This window comes from Lontra canadensis, unplaced genomic scaffold (assembly GCF_010015895.1).
Source record: "Lontra canadensis isolate GAN:19392208 unplaced genomic scaffold, GSC_riverotter_1.0 scaffold9, whole genome shotgun sequence".
NCBI classification, from domain to species: domain Eukaryota; kingdom Metazoa; phylum Chordata; class Mammalia; order Carnivora; family Mustelidae; genus Lontra; species Lontra canadensis.
Genome location: NW_022631003.1, coordinates 26758350 through 26777796, shown reverse-complemented (window position 1 = coordinate 26777796; position 19447 = coordinate 26758350). Strand labels below are relative to the sequence as shown.

General features: G+C 38.2%; 2 protein-coding genes across 5 annotated transcripts in view; both read right to left on the bottom strand.

Annotated features, from left to right (window-relative positions):
• Positions 1 to 579, bottom strand: part of SLCO1C1 (solute carrier organic anion transporter family member 1C1) — a 62901-nt gene extending 62322 nt beyond the window's left edge. For 2 of the 3 annotated variants that reach the window (XM_032855117.1, XM_032855118.1), the window contains exon 1: positions 7 to 421. The gene's annotated coding sequence lies outside the window, so the exon portion shown is untranslated. The other variant, XM_032855116.1, reaches the window with a different exon arrangement.
• Positions 580 to 14094: 13515 nt separating this feature from the next.
• The window catches only part of PDE3A (phosphodiesterase 3A), a 316424-nt gene continuing 311071 nt past the window's right edge, over positions 14095 to 19447 (bottom strand). For both annotated transcript variants that reach the window (XM_032855114.1, XM_032855115.1), the window contains exon 16: positions 14095 to 14957. In XM_032855114.1, the coding sequence (XP_032711005.1) occupies positions 14716 to 14957 (242 nt within the window). In that variant the 3' untranslated portion in view covers positions 14095 to 14715. The remainder of the gene's footprint in view (positions 14958 to 19447) is intronic.

Sequence of the window (19447 nt, the reverse complement as noted above, 5' to 3'; positions counted from 1 at the left end):
TCTTACCTGGAGGTGGAGATCAAAGACGGCCAGTTCCTCTCAGCGTGCTCAGGGAGAGGCTGGACCCCACTCCACAGGCTGAGAGAGGAAACTGGGGTGAATTCTACAGCAGCTCTGAGCAGTTATGCCAGGTGGGGAGAGCCTGGATGGACACAGACAGAGCAAATTAGGGGAAAGAAGAGATGAAGGGCATGGTCTCACCCCTGGGCAATTTCGACTCTTTCCTCTTTCCTCCTGGCCTCTTTTCTCTGGCAGTCTGCAAAGAACAGGCCACGCTGGCAAAGCCACTGACGTGCATCTCAGCTCCCAGGGCACAGAAAGAGCTGAAGCTTTGGAGCCATTTCTTTGCAGTTTGCTGCAAGTTTAAGGCCACACGTGATAAAGCTTTCTGTATGAGAGAGAGAGTGAAAAGAGAAAAGACCACTTGTGATCTTACTTGCTGATTCCCAGAAACACAACTCTGCAGGGGGCAGAGGGGAAAGGAACAGAAGCAGGAGGAGGGGCGGAAGTTTGTAACAAAGATCCCTCCTTCTCCTTCCAAGAAGTTTTTAAGCCAGCCGCTCCTTGAGGACATCACTGGGATCCTTCTGAGAAAAAAAAAAAGAAAAAAAAAAAAAAGGCTCAGAGGCTAAATCTCTGCATGGTTTCTTTTCCCGTTGGGATTCAAGAATCTTAGGGACCACATACCAGGTCAGGATCAAGGCTCTGCCGAGAGTTCTCTCTAGAAAGGGCCAATTCTCAGACACATGATCAGTTGCTCGCATCCAATTTATAAGGGTCTGATAGAAAAAAAGAAAAACACTGAAATTCTGGCAGCCACTTGTTTATTCTCTCTAAATTCCAAGGAGAGAGAACTCCTTGCACTGAAAAATTCTACGATTATGATAAATTCTTTTTCCAAGAGTACCATTTTAGGAGATTCTGAATAGTATTGGCTTGCATTTCGTTTATAGCAATAAACGAATCTGCTACCGGTACTACCCGAGATCCAGCATATTCTTAAACGGCTATGACTCTGGCCTGGTCACTAAACTTTACTGAATCTCAACTTCCCCTCCATAAAGCACAATTCTTATTATACAGAAAACAAAACACATTCATAGGGCTGCTTTAAGGATTTAATGATACAATGTAGTCAAAAGTATGTCTCAAATAACAAAGCACTAAATGACCTGAAAGTATCAACATTACACATGTAATTTCAGTTCACACAATGGTAAGGATCATTAACCAATAATCAAATATGATTATAAGCACCTTTTCTTACCAAAGGGAAAAAGGGATCCAAGGAAAATATAATAATATTTAATATTATTAAATAATAAAATAATAGATCTTACAGTAAAGCAATGGTGCATTCAGACTCTGAAGACCACAAATTTTAGGAATCAAACCAGCCTTTGCTAGTGAGCAAGCATCGCCATAGGTCTTACACTTTTCAATGCATCTAACAGGTGGCCACTGGTGCAGTTAGGGGAAAACAGTGTTTACTATCCTCATTGAGAAATGCAGTTCTCCTCCGAGAATGTAATTTGGCCTACCCCCAATTTGCTCAAGTTCACTCGCTACCATGGTTTCTCTCCTGACCGCTTGAGTCCACAGTTCATGTTACAGTTCTGAATGTCCATAATGCTTACTTTACATAATATTCAAAGCTTCTCATGTATATAGTCTCGCATTGGACTGTATCCTACTTCCATACTATAGACCCGGGGTAAGCAAAATTTTCCTGCAAAGAGTCAAAGAATAAATCCTTTAGGTTTTGCAGGCCATATAATCTCTATCAAAACCACTAGACTATGCCACTGTGTTGTGAGATTAACCATCAATGAATGAGTTTCCCAGTGCTGCAATAACAAGAGTACCACAACCTGGGAGGCTTAAAGCAGAAGAACTTTATTATCTCAGTTCTGGATGCCAGAAGTCCAAACTCGAGGTGTCAGCAGAGCCATGCTCCCTCTGAAACCTACAGAGATCCCTCCTTACCTCTTCCCCCTTCAGTGGTGGCTGACAACTGTGGGCATTGCTTGGCTTATGGATTTACTGCTTCAATCTCTGCCTCTATTGTCACATGACACATCTTCTCTTGTGTGTCTCTGTCTTCTCCTGTTCTTGAAAGGACACCAGTCATAGTGAATGAGGTCCCATTTCAGTGACCTCATCTTAGCTTGATCAATCTGCAAAGATCCTATTTCCAAATAAGGTCACATTCAATGATACTGGGGGCTAGAATTTCAACATATTTGGGGGTGGGCGGCACAATTTAACCCATAACATTCATATTGTCATTTCCCTCCTTACCTGAGTTGAGTTTCATACAATTGTTCGAATCACTCACTTGCACAATATGATGGTACATTCCCTTGTCCATTGGTCAGTTTGTTGCTCTTCCTTGGCAAACCACAGCTGAGTTAAATTCAACTTCCCATCCACTCTGTGTTTACACCCATACTATTTTAAATAGTTGAAGAAAACTCATTACCATGCCCTCAGGGCTCATCTTTAATTCATGACCACTAACCTCACTGGGTCTCAGAGGCACTGTTAAACATATCTTTTAATAACCTAATCATTTTTCCTTTCTCCTGAATGACTTCTCCCAAACTTTGGTTTTCCCCCAACTTTCATTACCAGCCAATGATCTTGCTTAGGGAACTCACTGATGAAATTTTTAAAATCAGGAGAGAAATATTGTATTCTGCCCTCGCCACATTTACTCCCCACCTGTATGTGTATTCATATTATTTGTCTTCTTTCTATTCCTATGGATGTATGGTCCATGTTGCTAAGCATACACTATCATCTATGCTCCTTATCTAAAATTCCTCTTCTATATTTCTTGTCCCGCCCATTCTGTTTTTTGCTTCCACCACTTGACCACAGCTACTTTCATCAATAACATCAAAGACTTTCACATTAATAAATCCAGGGATCAATTTCCAGGCTTCATTTTAATTGATTAGCAGAAATGTATACTACTGATTGTGCCCTTTCCTTTGATCCTTTTTTTTAACCCAGTTTTTAGAACCCCACACTCTCTTAGTTTTCCTCCTGCCTCAGTGGTCATTGTCCATTAACATTCATTGCCAAAACACTGCACAGTTCAGTCCTTAGAATATCTTCTTTGCTCTATCTACACTTACTCCCTTATGACCTCACCCAGGCTCATCACTTAAAGTGTCATTTATAATTTAAGATGAATGAGGTTAAGAAAAACTTTGCAGTCCTGTGTTGGAACTAGGAGTTTTAAGTCTGAATAGTACATATCCCAGATCTCTGCACTGAAAAGGTCTAAAGTTTTCAGTCTGAATAGTACATATCCCAGATCTCTGCACTGAAAAGGTCTAAAAACTCATGCTGGTGGGAATGTAAAATGGTACACACATTTTGGAAGAGGGTTTGGTGGTTTCTCATAAAACTGAGCATATTCTTCTCATATGATCCAGTAATCACACTTCTTGGTATTTACCCAAAGGAGTTGAAAACTTACGACTACTCAGAAACCTGCACATAGATGTTTACAAACATCTATGTTTAACATAACATCTAAGCTTTATTCGTAAGTGCTGAAACTTGGAAGGAATTGCAACGTCCTTCAGTCGGTAAATAAATAAATAAATAAATGGTGGTCCATCCTACCCAGCCATGAAAAGACATGAAGGAAATTTATTATTTTTTAAAACATTTGCTTATTTATTTTAGAGAGACACAGAGAGAGAGCACATCTGGGAGGGGCAGAAGGAGAGGGAGAAAGAATCTCAAGCAGACTCCTCACTGAGCACAGAGCCTGATGCAGGGCTGGATCCCAGGACCCTGAGATCATGACCGGAGCTGAAGCCAGAGTCAGATGTTTAATAATTGTGTCACCCAGGCACGCTGACTTGGAGGAGCTTTAAATGCAAATTACTAAGTGAGAGAAACTAATCTGAAGAGGGTACATACGGTATGATTCCAACTCTAAGACATTCTGGAAAAGACAAAACTAGAGAGACAGTGAAAGACCAGTGGTGGTCAAAGGTTAGGGCTGTGGGTGATGAATAGGCAGAACACAGAGGATTTTTAAGGCAGTGAAAATACTCTATATGATATCATCATGATGAATACATGTCATTATACATTTGTCCAAACCCTTAGAATGTACGCCACCAAGAGTAAGCCCTAAATAATGGACTTTGCGTGATTTATGATGTGTTCATAAATAGTTCATTAATGGTAACAACTATACCATTCTGATAGGAATATCGATACTGGGGGACGTTGAGTGTATGGGAGCAGGGGGTATACGGGAAATCTCTATGCCTTCCCTTCAATTTCATTGTAGGCATGAGCTTCCATTATGTAGAATAACTGTGTGGCCCAGACACCTTCTTTATCTCCACCTTGTTCCTTATCCTATTCATAATTTGTAGAAGATAGAATTATAGCCCCCAAAGATGTCTGCCCCATCATCCCCAGAAAATTGTAAATATGTTAAGTTACATGGCAAAAGAGACTTTTCAAATGTAATTCAAGGTCTTAAAGTAGGGAGATCATCTTGGATTCTCTGGGCCCAATATAATCACCTGAGCCCTTAAAAGCAGAGAACGCTCTCTAGCTGGAGATGGAAAGGATGCAGCAGAAGTGAGAACGTCTTAAAGTTTAAGAAGGAATCACGTAACATTGCTGGTCTGAAGATGGGGCTGGTGAGAAAAGCAATGCCTGGAGAAAGGAAATGGCCTGAAGAAGCTGAGAGAGGTTCCCAGTGGTCAGCTGGCAAGGAATGGGGGCCTCAGCCCTATAAACAAGGAACTGCATTCTGCCAACAACCCAAGTGTGTTCAGAAGTGGATTCTAGAAACTTCAGGGAAGAGCCAGGCTGGCAGACACTGGATTTTAATCTTGTGCGAGACCAGAAGCTGTGAGCTAATAAGTTTGCACTGTTTGAAGTCACCAAATTTATGTTAATTTATTACAGCAGAAATAGAAAACAAATACATAATCACTAGCTACTTTGAAGTCTCTGAAGACCAGGCCTTTTGTGAATTCACCTTTGCATCTGGCAGGGAAAATCAGTCAGACTGACAATAGAGCAAAGAGCCACTGCACTTCCTGAGTGCTAATGACAAAGTATGAAGCAATGTGCACCACCATCCCTGGCCCAACCCACCCAGCTCTGACTGGTCCCAGGAGGCCAAATGATCCTAGACAGCATGGGCAGCTGGACAATTCCTCAAACCTGACAGATTTCAACAGAAGTGGATGTGGAGCTCCTTTCTTAAGCCAGCAATGGTGTGAGAAAAAATGATCAGGACATGAAGTATCTTCAGGATTAAAGAAGCTTAAATCTGTCCTAACAAGCAGAAGATTTTCTAATGATTTAAGAATGGATTTTCTTTCTTTCTTCTTTTCATTGGTTAGGGTATATCCATATCCCAAGCCCCACCTCATGTGGTTCAACGAGCATAGGGGACATGTGTAGAGCTGACCCAAGGACACACTGAACTGATCTTCGAGGCTTTCTATTCCTGCCAGTGGCTGTGACCATCCCTTTGCTTGGCCTGGATCTCAGGATCCATTAGAAGATACACATCATCACCTCTCTTACTGTACCATGGGAATTCACTTTTCCTTACCTAAAACAAGTTCGACAGCACCTAATTGCAGGAAGGAGATGAAGGTTCAGGTGGGAACAGCCAGATATGGCCTCCCTTCCACTGAGGACCAGAGCATCACGGTAAGAGGATAGCCCTGGGGGAGAGTAAGAGTCACATCTTGAGAAGATATTGGCAGTCTTGCTCCTCTGTGCTGTCTGTGGTTGGAAGAGGGTGCATGTACACAAAGGAAGAAAGAAAATACAAGTATACAGTGTGTGTAAATACTCCACTGATATACTTTGCCCAAGACATAGAAATATAAATGATAAATGGTTAGTTATTTCGGTAGGGGATAGTTTTGGACCACAGTGAAGGAAGATATGAATACACCAAACTTAGGAGCAGGGATTTTTGTCTAATAGGTAATCGGAAATCTGTACATGTAGCTTAAAGAATTAATTCCTTGAGAACTTTGGGTAGAAATCACATTTTGCTTTCGTTTCTGAGGACTATATATTTGAGTTAATTAAAACACTCTGAATGCCCCGAATCCTTCAGAGTCTTTGAAAGCTTTCAAATACTCAGAACAAAAATAATTCTGAGCCTTTACAATCAAATATCCCATGTATTGGGCATCAGTAGACAATCTTCATAGGACAAATTGTAGTATTTATGGGATAAAGGGCAGAACCGCTTATTTTATAGGACTCTGAAGCTAAATGCCAGAAATCCTGGGATCTTGGTTATGGTGTTGACTATTGTTTAGAGAAACAACACAGCTTAGCTACAGCGAGATGAAGATTAACACAGATAAGAATTCATTGGTGACAGGGAAGGGAATGTGACCATGGGAATAGAGGCCCCCAGGAGTCATTAGGAATTGTAAAGAATGGCTTGCTACAGTGTGCATAGTCCTGGCACAAGCCACTGCACTTGGAAATAAGAGGAAAGGGTGCCTTCAAAACTGGATGGGGGACTTGGACTGTACAAATAACTACATCAAACATAATACCACAGAGTTATATTTATATTATACACTGTTTTCACATTGTAACATCCACACTGATCACCTGTGACACAATTCTTAGGATTTTGAGTATACGGTTACTGTAATATTTTTATATATATAATATATACATAAATATGTGTGTACACACACACACACACACACATATATATATATTCTATAAAATCAAGAGGCACTTCCAGGAATTCTGGCAAACAAGGAGCATCATTGTAGTGTCTAAGCTAAAGAACAATAAAAATAAGTACAATTTATCTAATATTTTTTCCTGTACAGATTTTACTTTTTACAAAATATTTATCAGCACATTAACTAAATTACTTAACAAATAATTATGATAGGAAAATATGAAGTATTGTTATGTATATTAAGTGCAAGGTACAGATGAAAGGACAAGATTTATTTCAGTTACAAAATGATCATTTAAGTCCAATGCTTCACTCTTGGGTTTCTAAAAGTTGATAAATTTGGGGAGTTATTAATAAACATATTCAGTTGAAAGTGGTAAGAATTACCTTGTTAAAAGCTATCATGTGCAAAAGACATCCCCTATACTGTTGTTTTGGTTGGTACTTCTTTGAAAATATTGCTTTCTAGGAATACTAAATTAAGTTCATACTCTCTGGTTCACAAATACTCTACAAAGTTAAACATTTGGGACATGCTAATTCAAACTTTCCAATGGCAGTTTTTTTGTTTCTTGGGTTTATTGGTCAGGAAAAGGGAGAAATAATGACAATCAGAAAAACTACTCCATCGAGAATAACAAACCAATTTTAACACCAAAAACCAAATCAAATTAACCAAATCAACCAAAAATACTCTAGATTCAAATTAAAGTTCTTTCAGTTGCACATCTTAATAGCATTATAGAAAGCTAGGGAGAATCGCATTTTCATTATTTTGCACTGAAAATTTCAGAACATTTATAAAAGCACCAATTTTCATTTTGTGATTTGCATGATAAATATCTTCAGGAAGAAATATCAGGGAGTGGGTGGGTTCAGTGATAGTTATTTCTAGTGCTCATCAACTAACAAACCCTCCTTGTTGGAACAAAAATGGTATGTGTACTTCTGTGAGAATGTATCAAGAAGTAAAGTGATACTCATAAATGGAAAACAAAAATAAAACAAATCCACCAGTTAAGCAAACATAATATGGTGAAAATCCCAAGCAAATATTTCAGAGTATTAAAAAACAGTGATTTTAAAAAAAAAACAATGAACAAATATATACTAAAAGTCAGGCCAATAAACCCCACTAACAGGTAAATACATAGATGTGCTGGGTTATTATTTAAAGATAGCAACACTATGGTACTGATTATGCTTAAAACTAGCTAAAACAAAACATGTGGTAGGAGTGGCTTGAGCCGTAAAAATCAGTTAACTTTTAAAAGAAGCTTGATGGAAAATTCTAACAACCAACAAGTTATATACACAAATAAAACATCTTTAAACAATTACTTTTAATTTTGCATGAAATCATCCAAATATTTTGCTATAATATAGGGAGTAAAATTACTAGATTAAAAAAAATTCCTTCCCTTCAAAAGGTAGTCAAGCAGCCGTTTCCAAGCTCCAAAGGTGAATTTGCATTCCAGAGCATGTGTAAGTGCTGACTGTTGCAAGGAAGTCAGGGTTGAACTATGGATCTATTCAGTTCCTTTATTCCAGAGTAACTGATAAATAACTAAATTGGCTTGTCACAAAGACAAAGGGGTGTCCCAGGGTGATCCTTCACATTTTATGTAGTGTTCACTCCCAATCTATAGCTCCGATTTTGTTTTTGCTTTTTAGTACCATGGGCCGTACAATGAAACCAGGCATGGCAAGTTAGAACTTGGGGTGAAAAGCATTTTTTCTTCTCATTATGGCAGAGAAGAAGTTGATTCCTTTTGCTATACCATTTTGAGCATGGGAAGTAAAATTGAAGAGAATCCCCACTTTTCTCCTAGGAGTTTGACTTTTTGTTTTTTTTTTTTTTTTTGTAAGAGGGAAGGGAGAATTTCCTGCTGCAGTTTTTTTTTTTTTTTTCATTGAAAGAAGCACTTCTATTGACACTGAAATTTTAGTTAAGGCAGTAAAGTTTTAAAATAGTTTTTAAATTACTTTCCTATTAATGAATTACAAATTCCAACCTACCATTTGATCAGTCTTGGTAGATGAAGCAGTGGGTGTGGATTATTGCCTGGTCAATGCTTCATCTGTGAAAGTCAAGATTAATAAGATGTAATTTTTCTTAGTAATGAAGGTAAGTATTTGGCATTTTCAGTGTGTTATAACTTAGCAAAATGTAATCTATGTTAATAGACCACTTATTCTAAAAACAACCTAATCCAAGATAAATTGCTGGATAATAATAGATTTTTCCCCCTTGGGAAAACCCAGAACTCAGGCCTATAATTTGTACACTTAATCTAATTAAACTATAGGGACTAAATTTATTTTTATCTATTTCATGTATTTCTTGGACCCTCCATAAAGCATTTGCCTCCCTGAGGTATGACATACATTAGAAAAAGAATTAAATATTCTTTCCAGTTTTGTTACTTTTTTTTTTGTTAGTTCTGATTATACTAATGTATTTAGCATCTCTATACCATGGAATGTCATTTTGTGAGTTTTTAGTCAAATTAAAAAAAAACAATTTTTTAAACAGCTTTGGTTCAAATGCTTAATCAAATTTAAATATTCTTGATAGTACTTACATAGGATGATTTAATATTACTCTCTTTGAAGCATTTTTTTATTGAATTATTTGCATGACCAAACTGATGCGAAGCAATGAGAAAACCTTTCTGAACAGGGACATGTTCAGGATTTATCAAGAAGGCGACGGCTTGACTTCTCTTCTCTGTTCCACCACTCCTCAGGGAAGCAGAAATCCATGAATACCAATGCCTGTCAAAGCAATCAACCTCAGAAGTATAATATGAAGAACTAGCTGCCCTTAGATAGGAAATTCAGGTCTTTTCAGAGCTTGAAGCATATGCCAAAAACTAATTTTGTTTTCCATCTCTACATAATCCATGTATAATCTTATTACACTTGAATAATTTATAGTGGATCAGTATTTTTGAATCTGCAGATGTGAACACTGAGTTCCACCAAATTATAAAGCTTTAATGGTTAGTTTTGGATCTCCAAATGTATTTTGCAACAAAATACCCAATTCTTCTGGGTCATCATCGTTAACCTGCTGTTAGAATGATTTCATAGTATGAACATAAAGATCACTTCAGGTGAGATAAAAGCACCATTAGGTAAGGTAAAAGCAGCATCATTTTAACAAATGAAATGTGTTGGTAATACACAAATGGCCTACCATCCAGAGTGTATCATGGAGACTGAAAACCCTGTTCTTGTCTCTGACCATGGGTCATCAGTGCTGAACATGGTAAATGCCAGCAAACCTCAGGTTAAGTGATTCAATGCACTGTTGCCAGTTTCATTAACTCAAGGCTATAGTCTAGTTAATTCATCCCAAACTTGCTGTAAGAATTTGGGTATTCTAGAGAAGCAATCTAATATGAATATAGGACCTAAAACTTGCATAATTTGCTCTGAGTAATTTTGTTCTATGAGTAATTTTATTTTGGAATGCTCTTCACCTAAAATGGTTACTTGGTTTCCTAATCTTCAGGTGGAATTCCATTGAACAGATTAGATACACAGACTAACAACATCAGCAAATTCAGTTTCCTTTCAGAAAAATGAGAGAAAGGAATGACCTAGAACAATGACCATAAAGTATTTTGTTGCTTATTAGGAGAAAAGGTGAATAAAGGAAACTCAGTTTGGTTTCAAACTATATAGATATTTGAGCTCTCAGTGGTTTGTAGTTGAGCTATTGGCATTTGAAATTTTATTGACATTTTCTTTCCATATGCAGTAGCTCATACTCTCTAGAATGAGGGGAATCTTGATTTACCCCAGACTATGAAAGTTTACAAAACTCTGTTTTACTGGAGCCTTCTGCCAGTTTGAAAAGAAAACAGTTTATTTCCAAAGCGGCATATGAGCTAGGAAAGGCATCAAGTGGGGGACTCAGAGTTAGGATGGAAGAGAGGATAGTAAGATCCTTACTGTGGTTTTCATTCTTATTTTACAAGTATTTTAAAAGGCGAGGAGAGTGGAGCTCCCCATACTGACAGAGAACCACCAAAAAATACCTGCCAAAGGAGGACAGAAATGAGTTTTTGATTATTCACTTCTCATTACTCAGCAGTTGCTCATCACACAAATAGCTCACTTTTGTAAAACAGTCATTTCAAACTTTAGACTTTATTTACAATGATAATTTTCATATCTTTATTACTTAGAAAATAACTTATATTTTTCCACCATTTAAACAAAGAATAGGCCTGAGTCTCATGCCTTTTGCACAGCTTTTACTGTCATAGAAAGTTCTCTGGGCACATGACAGGGGACACTGGGAAATCGCAAATCAAGAGAGGCAGGGGACATGAGGAAATCACAATACATACATATAATATGAACAGTCTGCATGTTCTACAATCCCTTTCCTTTAGTTTTACTGGGATTGCCATGGTTAGGTTTTGTTCGGAATTCCACCAAAATGGAACAGACAGAATTGGGTATTCTGCTTTTAGAAAATGAGTATTTTCTTAAATATGACGACATTCCTTCACTTGTCAGATGAAGACCAACACAGATCTACCCAAAGCTGTCTTCATCTTCTACGGAGAGCAAAACCAAGTCTTTTATAAATGACAAAAAATACAATTTTATCACTTAGAAAAAAACCAAAGTGGTGTTTTCACCAAGGATAAAGGTTGGCTTTGATGGATAACTGAAAAGACATTCTATGAGCATGCTGGAAATGATACCAGTGATGCTCACAGGATACCTGGTCTTTTCCTGAACAGAAACCAAGCCTTAGCATCAAGGTCACCAGTTCCCAATTTTCCCACCATTGGTTTTATGGCTATCTATACAACTATTCTTTTTCCTAAATGGGCTAGAAACTCCTTCATTTGAAAGACCTGAGTTTATCTAATGGCACCTATAAACAGGCTCATATAAAAATGTAGTAAATGGCAACAAATATGCTGGCACCACAGGGAGTAAGCTCCAGAGTTGGAAGTGAACATGGGAATATTGCTGTCACCAAGGCAGGGGAGAGTATCATCGGCAGAAACCATCATTTTATGCCCCTAGGCTTCCTTTGGGATGTAATGAATGTGTATGAAAGCCTCATACTTGATCTTCATTTCATTATTTCGATGGACTTTTAGTTTTAATAGATTGGCAATTTATTTTTGAAGAAAAAATGGTCAATCTGCCTGGACTGATGAACATAATTCTGGAATGAAGAGGTTCTAAGTGCTTTGGCCACCAGTACTTCATGTACAAAAACAAAATAAATGAAACTAGGTAGTTTGGTAAGACCTCTACTCTGACAGCCAGGTTGGCCCCTACTTGAGGCCTTCCAGCTTTGACCAACCTACCCTCGTAGGCTTCTAGACTCTTAACTGCTAGGCTGTCATCCCACTTGCTCCACACTCCCATTTTTCCTTGACTCCATGAGTTTTTTAGATATGTATGCCATTAGGAGAAAGGGAAAAGATTTGTTTTGTTAAGGAATTAAATGCAAGAGGTATATGAGCATAATTTTTTTTCCTCCTCTCTTATTGGTAAGGGCAGGAGAACAGTTAAAGTAACTGGGAAAACAAATGCATCTGACTCACAGTAATTTTTGCAAACATGAGACATATAGTTGAAACACTAAGAAAATGGAAAACAAGTCAGTACATCCTGAATAATGAAGACCTCAAGTGTTAAGTCAAAAAACAGGAAATTATTCTCATTATTTAAGCAGAGTCTGCAATCTACTTGAGCCTTTTCATATTTTCTTACTTAATGGGAAATTTGCCTTGAAACAGTGTTTGTTTTTGATTGAATTATCTTTGCCTTGTTTGGAAAATGCCACAGTTAATGTACAATCATTGCTTTGGGAGGTAAGAATATTTATTTATGAGAAACAAAGGAATCTTTAAAATGTAAACACTCTTTTCTATTATGTCAGAGGAAATAAAAGTTAGAAATCACCATCAAGGTCTACTTAGAAACTAAGATTGTTTCATTGGTGAGCAGTTCCATACATAGTATTGAAGGAGTTATGATCAAAAGGTGTTGACAAGAAATGGACACCAATCATAAAAATTCGGTATTGGTTAAAAAAGTCCTTCCCTTTGGGAGACATGGACCCAAAAGTTTCCCAAAAGGTAGTAAAAGTTCCTATAGGAAAAAAAAAAAAAAACACTTTTTTGTGGCATCCTCATTTAATTAGCATAAAATAACTGTATCAGGTTATCATTTAAATTAGGATAGGCAGTTAAGTGGCTATCCATAGACCTCCGTGCAAATGAATCATCGTTCTCTTATGGGGCTTGGAGATAGATACAATGTATACAAATGGTGATTAAAATATAACTTTATAAAAATGTTTCCCTTTTCCTTTTTTTTAAAAAAAAAGAGTTTACTATCTACAGAAACAAATCTTTATATTTACATCAAGATAACTATTCATGACAAATATAATAATATGAAATAAAATATTGAAAGTGAGTATCAACTTTTTAAATAGAGGTTTGGCTCACAGCATAAACAAGTGTAGATAAACAAATTAAAAAAAAAAAAAGACTTCCAATAATAGGCCCAGTCCCCCCAAATCCTTCCATAATCTTCCCTGCTCAAAGGAACATGACAAGGGGCCAGACTGCAGATCGAAGCCACCCCATCCCACAGCACGTGGACCACCACAACAGGCCCTCAGTGGAAACTTGGCCACCCAAAGCCAATCTTCAACAATTGCCAAGAATTGGTCTCTCACTCTATCCACACACACCAAACCCTGGGTTGAAATTTCCCCCCTTCATCTCTCACTATATATCCTCCCATAGTAGGTTCTTCTTGCTTTTTTTCCTTCCTTTTCTACCACACATTTTGCAGCACATTGAGACCCTGGGAGATCGATTGTATTAGAGCAATTCCCCAGGTCTTCTCTGGCAATGTTTTAGAATGCTAACCTCATGAAAAGATCTGTCTTCAGCTCCTTCTTAAGTGTTTACGTATAAAGAAGGCCATCCCCTTACAAAGGTGATTCAATCTTCTGTGAGTGACCTACTCACAAACAGCTACTATACATTCATTAGGCAAGGAGATTGGAAAATGCCTGTCTTCCAGGTTTAAGGCTGGCAATGGAGTGCCTCCAAGTGGTGCCTGGGCAGTAGTACCAGTCACGTGGCCTGCTCGCCAGCCTGTGACTATCCTCCCTCTGGGGAGGGGTCTGTACTGGAGCTACATGGAGGAAGGCATTTGGCACGGCTGCCTCTCAAAGACACTCCAGAGTGAACCACCTTCTCTTTGTTCAGATGCGCAGAGTCATTTGCTGCAGCTACTCTTTGAGCCAAAAGAATCTCTGGTACATACACACATACATACACACAGGTACCCTTTCACTCCTCTCTCTCTCTCTCTCTCACACACACACACACACACACACACACACACACACAATATGTTGGCAGGATGTGTAAGAACTCAAATAATGCTCTGGAACTTTCATCCGTCATTACTAAGAGCCAAAGCTCCTTAGTTGGGAACTGACATTCCCTGCACTGTTTCCCTGCTAAGCCGCACCATTTCCTTTGTGATTTGTTTTCCTTTATTTTTTTCCTTTATAACTTATTATATCACAGTGAGCACTATATATCTTAACATGAATGTTACTAAATGGTGGCGCCAGGAAGCCTGGCTTTCAGTGTGCATGTGCGTGTGCGTGTATGTGTGTGAATATGTTTTACATGTATCTACGTGTGAGCTTATATACACACACACATATATATGTCTTCCTTAAAAAAAATCCTTAGAAGCTGGTGTTGCAAATGTGAAAGCTTCTCTGAGCAAGAGTTTTTAACAATGTACCTCACTGTAAAAATAAACCCATAAAATGCGAAGAATCCCAAAATGCAATAGCTGTTTGCCCATCTTCTCATATTTCTACAGTGTTGTGTCTAAGTGTTGTGCTGGCTTGAAAAGAGTCTGTGACAAGTCACTCTGCTGGGAAACACAGCTCATTGTATCCACTGTCACTGGTTTTGCTCCGGAGCCGGGATCTCCTCTCCTCTGGGCTTCCCTTTCTCTTCCTCTTCTTCCCTGATGGCCTGGATCTGTTCTGAGGGAGGCGGCTGGGGGGACGGGTCCAGGGACAGGTTCTCTATGCCTGCCAACCGCTGCTCCTCTTCAATGACTCTCTTCCACATCTTGTGGTTCTGCAGGAGGTGCTGAGTTATTTGGCAGTAGATCTTCCTCCTTTTGAAAGTTTTCTTTCCTGAGAAAACACCAAATCACTTATTTGTATGCTCAGTTATCTCTTTTCACATTATTAATAGGAGCTAAGTACCAAATGGATACGTGTCCCTGGATTTGTTTATCACAGTAACGTTGCTGATGAGAGTGGGGAAGGAAGAGGAAGATGCCAACAATCAGTTATAAATCATTGAGACATACAGTGAACAGCATTTTAATATTCAGTAATGCCCAACAGAGTTTTGCTTGCATCTTGGCATTATTCTCCAGTCACATCCTCGAGACTGTTCACCTTAGACTACTGGAAGAACTTCTTGTGATGTCTTCCTTTACTTTGTCAACTAATTCAACTCACAAAAGTCTACAAGACTGGTTTCTTTAAAGCTGGTTTCAGTGTTATTGTTCTGCTTCATGGGGACTAAAAAATTCATGTCAAACTCCTCTCAAAGTTCTCCCACAAAGTGGCATGAGCCCGTTTGCAGTCTTCCTTCTTCTACAGCCTGGCTTCTATCTCTACGTCACTGTTCTCTCTCCTGTACATACAGTGAAATCTTCTGCTTTCAAGCTGGTACTGCCCTCTTTTTCAAATGCTCTTCCCAGTCACTGAAAGTTCACACACATTTATTTTAAGACTCAATCAGATTTCACTGAATTCCTCCTCTAAGAAACAATCTCTCCCTCTCCCTCTCTTCTCAACTCTCATTTTACTCCATATATGCTTCTCAGAATACAGATTGCTTTCCTTTTTTTTCCCCTTTCTCATCATCATTACCTCTTTTTCTGATCACCAAAGTCATTGAGTGGAAACTCTCATCCCTTTTTTAATTATGTAGTTCTAGAAAAGGTTTTCAAATTCTACTCCCCACCTCCCAAACTTCTGACAAAACAGCTATGTCTCAGTGATGGGTCAAAGGGTACACACGTGACCCAAATCAGGTCAGTTAGAGTCCTTCACTAGGATTTTTTTCCAATGGCACAGAATGAGAATGAGTTAGGGACTGGGGACTGAGGATCTTTTCTCCTCTGTTTGTTTATCTGAGCTGGCTATATAGTCCAGTCTCATGAAGAAAGCAAGGATGAAGATCAGGCTATCAGGCAGGAGACTCCAAGACAAGGGCAGGTGCAAGTAAGCGTGGATACTAGACAACATCAGGTTTACCTAAACCAATCATTTTCCCTTTTGCATATGCTCCCTTGATTGGAGTCTTGTCACTTGTAATAAAAACATCATCCTCAATACAGTGCATCCTTTAGGACATTTATCTTGTTCTCCTATATTCTAGGCATAAGCCCCTCTATTAGATTACAGCTTCTTTGAGGAAGCCTTGTAAAGACCCATAAATACCTCAAACAAGCAGGCTCAGCAAATATGTATTTAATAAGTAAACAAATTACATTATCTTGGTGACCCGAACATTTCATGTTTTCAACAAAGAAGTACTGAAGCCAGTTTTTACAAATCACATCTGTTGGTTGGGGAAGTGTAGTAAAATCAATTTCAACAGAAGAAACATAAGATATTGTAAAGAATTTGAATTGATACCATAATTCACTGTTTAGTCTTCCACTTCCTTATCTACTTATTAAGCACCTAATATGTACCAAGTAGGCCAGATTCTGGTCATTCACTGATAGACATAATGCTTGCCAGGATGGAGTTTTTACTCTAGTGGGTAGACAGTGGAAAATCAAGCGCAATCACACGGAGACTTACAAGATCTTTTAAAGGTGGCACAAAGAGAGAAAAAGAACTCAGAGGGGAGGATACAACAGGATGATGGTGGCTGGGGATAGAGTGAAGGTAATGGAAATGAAGAGAAGTCAGTAAGTGTGAGATATATTTGTGAGGTTTCATCAACAGGACTTTGGCAACTGATTAGATGTAGAGAAAAAAGAAGAGGGATGAATCAAGTTAAAAAACAGAGCTACCCTATGACCCAGCAAGTGGTATTTACCCAAAGGATACAAACATTGTGATTTGAAGGGGCACATGCACCCCACTGTTTATAGTAGCAGTGTCCACAACTGGAAAGAGCCTGAATGTCCAGTGACAGATGAATGGATAAAGATGTGGTGTATATGTACAATGAACTATCACTCAGCCATCACAAGGAATGAAGTCCTAACATGTGCAATGACGTGGATGGAACTAGAGGGTATTTATTACACTAAGCAGAGTAAGTCAGTCAGAAAAAGACAAATATTGTAAGATTTCACTCTTATGTGGAATTTTGGAAACAAAACAGATGAACATAGGGGAAGAGAGGGAAAAATAAGATGAAAAATGAGAGAAAGACAAACCGTAAAAGATGCTGAACTCTAGGAAACAAACTGAGGGTTGCTGGAGAGGTCAGTGGGGCAAAGGTGTAACTGGGCGCTGGCATTAAAGACAGCATGTGAGGTAACGAGCATTGGGTGTTACATTCCACTGATGGATCACTAAATACTACCTCTGAAACTAACAAAAAACAAATCAAACCAAAACAAAACCAAAAAAACAACCCTGAGCTGTCTGGCCTGAGCCGTTGAGTAGTACTAAGATATAGTGAGAAAGGCAAATCTTGAGATTTGAGGGGGATGCTGAACATGAAATGTCTGGGAGACCTTCAAGGGCAGAGGTAAAGTTGGTAGCTCATCTTGAGCTTTGAAGAGGGTCTGTTCACAACCACAGTGTAACTCTTAGTACCTTTATCTGAGTGACCATTGTAGACTTAGGCCAAGAATTTAGAAAGTAGGCTAAGATCCCCTGTTAGACTATAAACTTCCCTATGGGCAGAAACCTGTATCCCCTTTTTGTGTATATTCACAAACCTCCAGACGTTAGTAAGTATTCAGTAGTAAGAGTTTACTAGATGAATCATGTTCTCCCTAGCTTCTGTTCCACAGTTGCAAGTAGATGATGAAGCGTTGGTAAGTCATAAAAATGACAATGATATGAAAAGGATATCTGATCTAGTAGAGACTATGTTAAGAGGTAACAGTAATAGTACAAGTTTCCAGGATGGTCAGCAGGGATATGTGGGCTTACTTAATAAACTAGCAATGATTCACAATGTACATTCAGGGGGAGGGGGGAAGAAGAAAAAATAGAAGGAAAAAAATAGTAATGATAGGAAAAAAAAAATCCATTTGCTATGAGGTGTGCCAAAGGAACTAGATCTCTCAGAGGCCATCCAGCAAAATTTTTATGGAAGTACTAGTGATTCCTTCAACAGCTTTATTTTAATATACCACAAAAATTTCTTGCATTTTACAGGATAAGATTGATTTAAAAATACAGATCAAATAAAAGGACCTTAAATTAAATTATCTTGAATTACTTTTGAACCATGCAGACACAAAACAAAATTATTATGTTGAATGAATGCCACGGGGAAGGGATACAAGCAGAGTTATAAGCAAAAATTTAAAAAACAATTTACTGTATTCATTATTTTATTTATGAGATAAACCCACCAATCAAACTTATATCAACCACTCATTAATTGGCAAGCAATTTTCTGGATGCTATGGATACAAAGACTGATTAGTCCAGAGCTTGCCTTAAGGGAACTTACAGTTTATAGGGGAGAGGGCAAAGGAGACAAAAAATGAAACACACATGTTGTATTTGTGTTTTATGATAATGTACGCATATGATCAAGATGGGCTTAATGTTCCCCTCAGCTTGACTAAACTTTAGATTGGTTTCTTCCAGATTATAGGTTTCTGACTTCCCTTTTCTTAAAGCATTTACTTTCTAAGAGTTGAAAGTGCAAATAACTTCTCTGCTCCTTTGTAATATAGATAAATCTTCTCCCAGCTTCTAGCTAGTTTTACAATCCAAGAACATGTCTCCCATGTACCTGGGTGTGATTCCTTTGAAATGAAATCATTGAAAAAAATAGGGTCCCTAACTTCCAGTCTCCATGGGAGGGGAAGTGCCCAACTTCAGCAAGTACCAATTAGCAAACACAGATGGCTCGATCACATTGACCAACATCCCTCTAAGGTCCTATAGTGGATTTTCACTAACTCACGCTAGTGCTTAAATATCCTCCTGCCTTAGTTTCAATGGAGTTGAATTTAATCTCTCTTCCTTATTGCAATAATCTTGAATAAAGTCTTTTCTGACATTTTTAATAAGTGCGCAGTGCAATTTCTCTCTGACACATCAAACCACGGCAACACACATGACTCGATCTGCGAGGGAACAGGTAAGATTTTTTTCAAAGGATAGGACACCTGAGGTGAGATGTAAATTTTTAAAATTAAATACAGTAGGTGAAAAAGGTATGGGCAGCATTCCAGGCAGAGTGAAGGGCATGCATACGGCAGAAGGTCATAGGGTCCTGGAGCATGACATCAATTTCTTCATTTGAAAGTTTCTTAATAAGCATACACACACACACACACACACACACACACATACACTAAATTTAAAGAAATCTGAATTATTCCTATAAAAATCAGTAAGATATATTACTACTACTTTTTTTTTTTTTTTTTTTTTTTTTTTTTTTTTTTTTTTTT